At 33.4% G+C, this 7,925-nt stretch overlaps 1 protein-coding gene across 1 annotated transcript; it reads right to left on the bottom strand.

The window, feature by feature from the left end:
* Window positions 1-385: 385 nt before the first annotated feature.
* LOC132559900 (uncharacterized) lies at window positions 386-6,621 on the bottom strand (the record flags this gene model as incomplete). Its single annotated transcript, XM_060224530.1, has 7 exons — window positions 386-762; window positions 1,758-1,903; window positions 3,917-3,962; window positions 4,580-4,722; window positions 5,107-5,234; window positions 5,678-5,771; window positions 6,466-6,621. Coding segments are annotated over 7 exons (837 nt in total), but the record flags the coding sequence as incomplete, so codon positions are not given.
* Window positions 6,622-7,925: the final 1,304 nt, after the last annotated feature.

Raw genomic sequence — 7,925 nt, 5'->3', positions numbered from 1 at the left:
TAATCCATGAATTTACATGCCCACAAAATTGTAAGAAGTTTAGCATACAAGTTATCTTAGCAATTATGCTTCTTGTGAGTACTTTTTACCCAAAAAATCAAAAGTCAACAGAAATGTATTCTCATGTAAAACCACAAAATTTGAGTCAAACAAAAACATACAATCTAATTTTACTGTAATAACATGTCCTTCATTTCATTGCTGAGGCAAGTATGTTCTCTTTGTAAAAATGTCCAAAATATTCTGATGTTCAATAAACTTTTACGTCAGTTTCATGACATCATTAAGTCAATTAAATGTCTAAATAATTCAAACTCTTAGAAAATTAGTGGAATTATTTGACCAACAGGTTATATATTATTGATGAATATCATATGAAGCCAACTGTTCGTTCATCATCCAAAAGGGTAACTGTAGACTGTAAATTCTGACAGAATTTGTTTTGCATTTAAATAAGCCGCTGTATTGAAACTGTTAAAAATAAAAGTCTTTATTGGGAACTGTTGAAAAAAGGGCTTGAAATAAAAACCTAGCTTTCCAATTAAAGACATTTTTGACCAGGGTGTAAAATATTCATTAGAAATATGCCCAGATATGTCTCCATTATCATTCATTACAGCTAAACTGTGATTGATCCCTTAAGCAATCACACATCGGCTTGGTTCTTGGTCTGGTATGTCCTCCTCGTCAACAAATTCATTGTCATCCTCTAGTTTGGCAATACCATCCAACACTTGAAGGTGAGGTAAGATTCTAAACACCCTGTAAAAAGATAAGTAAATTGAGTTAATGCTATAACTTGTGCTTGCTCCTTTTTTCGATAAAATATGTTTAAACTAGAAAGATTTAAAAATCAGTGGAGCTATGCCAAATTCTGAACACGCTGTAAACAGTATATAAGGTTTTTTAGATTGATGTTAATGTAAAACCCTGTAAACAGCTGAAGTGAAGTATTGGCAAAATATGAATGGGTCATGATAAACATACAAATGTATATGTTTCGTGGGAGATAATGAAGCAAAAATGCCCCATTCCAAACCACTGGAAAAGATTCTTAAAAAACCCTGCTCTTTCAATGTCAGACATATTGCAAAAATAAAAAAGGTAGATAAACAGAGATTTCATATGGATCTGATAGGCACCCACCATTGTTGGATCTTAATTTGTTCTTTAAAATCTAGATTTTTTCTCTTCTTCCTCTGCTTTTGTTCTTAGTTATATGAAATTTGAAAATACTCCATAAGGTAAAATGATAAAAATCTTTAAAGTTTGTCTTATCTGTGATGATCGTATTTCAACTACATTGTGTTTCTGACCAGTTCAAAAATCAGAAGGGCACAAGTAGGGACTAAGGGAAATCTACCAAAGAAATCTGAGAGAGATCTATCAGTTAATTCTCGAAAAATAGTGATAGCAAACTTTAAATGCCAAAATCCAAGATGGCTGCCTGTCAGCCATTTTGCCTTTTTTTTAAGGATTCCAAAATCAAAACACCACTATGAGGGAACTAAGGGAAAATTACATACAATAATTGAGAAAGATCCATCCAGTACCTCTCAAGGAATAATGATAGCAAAAACATGTTTAAGGATTGACAACTGACAGACAGTGTAAGCCAGGAAATTTGAATTTATAAAGATTTTAAGAAGAAAAATATATATTCATTAAAAGTTAACAATTTTACCTGGCATGCTACACTTAAAAACAAAAATCAAAGGGAAAGCCAACATTTACTTGAAGACATGAAGATGACTTACTTTGGTCGGTAGTTGACAACAAATGTAATTGGATTCCCACGAAGATACAGCTGTTCCAGAGAGGGGAGAGAACTCAGACCCTTAAAACTATTCACATCATTATCTTCCATAATTAAACATGTTATCTTTGGGATGGATGGCAGTTTCTACAAAAAAGAGATAATACAATGTGATATTATGTTTTAGAAAAGATTACTAGTTTAAGGAACTTTTCCAGAAATGTCTCCCTTTGTCAGTCATACTAATAGGCCTACATGTATCAAATTCATTTCGGGCCATTTTCTTTCAGACTAGAGTGATGATGCTGTCTGGGTCGAATTACAGAGTGCAGGCCACCTTACTAGTCACTGCAAGTGGGAATTTCCCTCATGTCAAGCAACAGAGTATTTTCCTGAGATGGAAAAATTGTTGGTTTGACCCCCAATGCGAGCAGATTATGTTTTTCATTACTACTTCCAATTACAATGCAATAACGACAGACCTACAGATTGAAAGCATTGTTTTTTCCTTCAGGTTCTTTATTTATTTATTTGTTTATATATTATTGATTCCTCAAAGTAAACTGATCTTGTTTAAGTCATATGGTCTATATCTTTTTGAATAAAAAAAGTTCAATTGAAAATACTGCTTGAAAACAGCCATAAATATTTCACTAAGAAAATAATCAAGATTTGCTACCGCCAACTAAAAACATATGTCTTCCCTTCATTACTGGCAATAACAGTGCATTGCATGATATGGGGGATTTACTGTTTCAAGGATTCATTGTATTAAACATTGTGCATTATTTGACTTTTGACCTTGCAGAAAAAAAACTAAACAATCTATTTTCATTGTAGTACACACTATCTGTGGGTGAATATATTTCAAATTTCATAAAGATGTTTGTAAAAGTTCAAAGTTTATAGCCTGGATAAAATTATATAGAAAATTTGGCATGTACACATGTGTACTTGGCCTTTGATTTTGTAACATGGTTCTCTTCACCCTATCTGTAGGTGGAGCAGATATGTTTTAAGCTAAATTGTTTTATTACATTTTTGCTAGTGAAATATAGAGAAAAATATCATTGACAAAAGTGTTCATTTTATATCACTGGTGAAAGATACCAAAATGTCACACACACATGTGAAATATATAATTGTTATTACTGAAGCTAATATTAAATATCTATATATCTATAACAGCTCATGAGCTATGACCCAAAAATAGATAGTGCTGAAAATTTTTAAATAATTTGACTGTTGACATTAAGGTGAAGGTCAAAGAGACCACCTCTAGGTGAAGCAAATATGTTTTAAGTTAAATCGATATATCTATAACAGCTCACAAGCTATGACCCAAACAAAGATAGTACTGAAAATTTTGCACTAGTTTGACTGTTGATAATAAGGTGAAAGTCACAAGGACTTTATTTTAGTGCATTGCACACCATCTGCGGGTTTTGCAAATACGTTTTAAGTTTCATCTAAATATCTCAATTGGTTAAAAGATCATGGTCTGGACAAGAAATATTAGAAGAGCCTGAGAAAGAACCAGGACAAGATGAAGCAGAAGAACCAGTTCTGTAGTAATACAATATGTCTTCCTTCAATCGAAACAGAGACATCATCATGTTGTCAGACTCCCTGAAGCACCTTCTGGAATATGTCACTAGTACAGTTTAATAGTTATTACATTTAGCATTGTTATTACAATTAGAGTTACAACATTGCTTTCTTCTCATCAAGTTTTGACATAGCCTTTCTGAGACTATGAATGGTATTATCTATAGGTCTGTCCCAATATAAGACTTTATGGATATAAAAACAAATGTACTTGGTTCCAACAATAAGTTTGGTTTGGTTTATTGTTGCTTTATGTCCTATTAACAGTCAGGGTCATTTAAGGATGTGCTAGGTTTGAGTGGTGGAGGAAAGCTTCAGTTCTTTGAAACCTACCAAACCTGCCCAAATAAGGCCTCAAATTCGTGACCCTGTGTTGGAGGCCTCGTAATTAAGGTGGCCAGTTGCAGTAATCACTCAGCCTCCGCAGCGGCTAATAATAACACATAAGAAAGACAGAACTGTACTGTCTAGAAAGGACTTCTGAAGACAACACTTGTATACCCATGCTTAAATCTATGTTGCTGTACATATATACACTATATTTGCTCTTACCTTAAATGAGGAGATGAAATTCTTGTTCAAATTCAACAAAGTGCATCTGAAATTTTTGAGAATGAAAAAAATATCTTAAAACCATATCAAAATCTTGATGGTTCTTGAACGATTTTGGTAAATAATATAGGATAAGAGAATTTACCAATATGAACTGTATCACCGATTTATGACAATATAAAGATTTTATGATTTTTCCATATTTCAACTATTAAACTTTCATTTGGAATATAAGCTCAAAGTCAGCACAACCAGGACATTATGATAAATGAAAATCATTGAAAAAAAAATGAAACAACATGTCAAAAAAGGGAAGCACTATCGCCCCCTCTCCCTCCTCTCAGCCCCCACACATCGAACTAAAACAATATACAATATATATCGGCATACACATTTGTATATACATACAATATACTAATTTCAGATCAAGTAAATGTTTGAAACACACTGAAACTTGTAATAAGAAAAAGGCATCGTTGTGTGGTCAAGCACTCTCAATGGACAGAAGAATTTTGACATTAGAAAATATCTATTCCCTGACAAACTACAATGATTTATAAATTCTTATGAATATCAGAGAGTGAGCCTTGATGGGCCTAATACCAGATAATGGCCTATCAACAGACTGATCCCAATATTTGAGGTAACTTCTAACTAGCTCACTTAGGAAAACTGTAGGATGCCAGATTGGTGATATTGTTGTCCACAAGGTACAGCTGTTCCACACTTTTTAGGTTTCCAAGGATACGATAAAAGTTGTCTCTCTGGTACCGGTGATGTAACTCCTGGTAACACAGGCTAGCAGACTGTGGATCAAAGGTCAAACATGGAATCAAAAACTATGAATTCACGGCTTTTGTTTATATGATAAGTAAAAATATATATAATAAATCTATGTAAAATATCTAGTACATTTACATAAAACATTGATTAAATTTATGTAAAATAAAGACATTTATATTTGTATGTAAACATTAAATAAAAAAACATTTCGAAATATCAAAGTATTGGTTCAGCAATAAAGAAAAGTAAACGTCCATTAAGTTTTAGAAAAATAATTACGAAAGTCCAGGGAATATAAATATGTTTGTATGACTGAGGTATTTCTAATGCAGTGCAGCTTAATCATCTCCTTCTTTCAAAAGTTAATTTTTAGGAAAATACATAAACCATTATTTTCAGGTTTATACCGTTGCAGCATTCCAGTCCTCCAGTGTTGTGCGATGTTCTGTACGCTGCCTTCCATGTAGAGAGTGGTGAATGTTTTGATTATCCTCATCTTTTAACAGGTAAAACGCTTTTTCTTTTTCAACTGGACCTATATAAGTATGGAAAACTGAAAATAGTCCACCTAGACATATTCCATGTTACCTTTATATAGATAAATATGAATACTCTACCACTTACTAGGAATACCACCAATATTTATTACACTAAACTTTCCTTTTTCGTAATCATATGAAAGTAATCCATTAATAAGTTATTCAATTCCTTTTGAAATTTTCACAAACAAAAATCTCTAAACTAGTTCAAGCTGTTACACTATGGCCCTGCTGTAAAGTGATGATAGTAGTCATCACAACATATTGTTCCATTCTTTATTCCGTATAAATTTTCACTCGTTCACCTTCCACTCCCCCCACTAATTTTTCTCTTCATCAAATGCAATTTTTTGTTTTCAATTATTTTTTTTACAAAATTGGTTTGTCCTTTGTGTTAATTCTCTTTTACTATTGCAATAGATTTGATCGATAAACTCACCCTCTCTGACACGTGGAGCTTTGAGTTGTGTCCCTTTCAAACTGACAGCCCGTAGATCATGCCAAACTGAATATTGGAACCGGTGAGATGGCAGCTGAAAGAATATATATAAAAAGTCGCACCTACATTATCATGTGCCTTCAAATTCCTTTGTATATTTGACTCTGGAATAGTGATGCAGAAACAGAGAGAAATCTGGGTTTCACTGTGTCATATTAGAGATCTCTTATAGAGTTTCCATATTGATGAGGCAACTGTGTCTAGAAACACAAATTGATACTTACAATATCGTATCAACAAGACTTTGTAAAATATATTTGAAGTTTTTACGCAATACGCTTCTATTCTGCACATGTTGTGAATGATATTTGAGTAATGAGTGAGTGAGGAGTGAGTGAGTGAGTGTGAGAGTGAGTGAGTGAGTGAGTGAGACATACATATGTCTTGTTTTGTTCTTTCTCTCCATGCACCTTGTCATCACTCTACACGTGGTCGACACTAAGCACAGATCTGGTTACCAGGTAATCATATTTTAAGTAATCAACGTTGAATGTCCACTTTTAATATCAATGTCATAATGTTAATACATTAATAATACATGTATGAGATCAGTCTTGTGCTAAGCTACACATTTGTATTGCAGGTTTCCATCATTTGTCTCAGTGTATTGTAATAAAATGTGCTGAAAGAACTCTTTACTGCCTTCTATCTTGCCAATTGACTACATCGATAGTTTTTTCTCTCCTCAGTCATTTTCTGTAACATTCTTGCCTAAATTTTCGAATTACCTCTGGAAGTTCACTGATAGTCCCCTGGAATTTTCTCTGCTGTTGTAGATGCTTGTAGGCTGGGACAATGGCAAGCGGGACACCAGCAGATGATAGACCAGCGTTGCTGCCAGTGTCTCCACTTGTCGCACTCTCCGCGTTGATGGACACACTGGAAAATAAAATTTACATGCATTTTAGTAAGTACGTGTGTATATACAAAATACAATGATAGAAATCCTGACCAAGTCCATTAAACGATAACTGAATACTGATGAAACAAAGGCAAGGTATGAGAGAAGGAAAAATTGATACAAAGGTCAGTGAAAATCTACAAGTATGATAAGATTCATAAGAAGGGCAAGTGCTTTCTGCTTCATCATTGTCACTTGATATTGAAAGAATAACACATCTATGTAGACACTTTTCAAATTTTTGACCGAAGACTTTCTTTAACATTTCTGACGCCATTCTGATGGTAAAACATATTGACATGCAGATATTATCCTATCTAGGAACCACATTGCATTTAAAGAAATAATATATATACAAGTACATGATACACTTTCAAATATAGACATCGATTTCAGATGGATATCTGTTTGCAAGCAGCCATTATGTTGAGCTGTATCAAGTGAATGATGAATAAATGATTAGATGGAAATTTGTTTGCTTTTTTTTTGTAACATATTTGCATATGTTAAATTTCCTCCAAGATAAACCATCCTTGATACTCCAAGGATTATAATCACTTTCACTCTCTGCACCCTTGGAACATATCTTGGCAAACTTTAAGGTTCCATGTGCGATACCTTGTGGACAAGACAAAGAGACTTGTGTGATCCTTTGATGCACATTAAATGAATCTCGGGGTCGCATTACGGTACTTTTTAATGGCTTTAAAGTTAGGTGTCCATACTTTGTTATCTTCAACGGGAACATATCAGCTTGTGTTTAGTCAGTTTTTCTCCTCTAACCAATAAAACCAGTTTTCTTGGGCCTTCAATTCTGCCATGACATGTTCCAGGGGTGCAGAGAGCAAAAGTAGTCGTAATCGCTGGAGTATCACTGATAACACGATACACTTCACTTTTTATGATAAAATGTCCAATAATATAATATATTGCATGCTGCTTTGTTGTCATGTGTCAAGTAATTATTATTTTGATGAATCCTTTCTGATTTAAATTAAATCGAAAAATGTTGACCCACTGATGATAAAAAATCTATTTGAATAACATGTGGTACCATTGAGGGAGACAGAATAAAACAATACTATAAAATTTAAATCTAACCCTTTAAAAGATGCAAACATATACACAAATATCTAAGTATCATGATCTAAATAGATTTCAGTACATTTATCATTTCAATGGTTTCAATTCATCGACAGGACACAGCTATCGAGGTGCGAATTTTTAGGGTTCAGACACTAATGTGTCAATAATAAACATTACATGTAAAAAAAAGTATGGGGTTGC

This window comes from Ylistrum balloti, unplaced genomic scaffold (genome assembly GCF_031769215.1).
Source record: "Ylistrum balloti isolate Yb309-2 unplaced genomic scaffold, AGI_CSIRO_Ybal_v1 Utg370992, whole genome shotgun sequence".
NCBI lineage: Eukaryota > Metazoa > Mollusca > Bivalvia > Pectinida > Pectinidae > Ylistrum > Ylistrum balloti.
The sequence above is the reverse complement of the archived record's forward strand: the minus strand, read 5'-3'. Positions and strand labels throughout refer to the sequence as shown.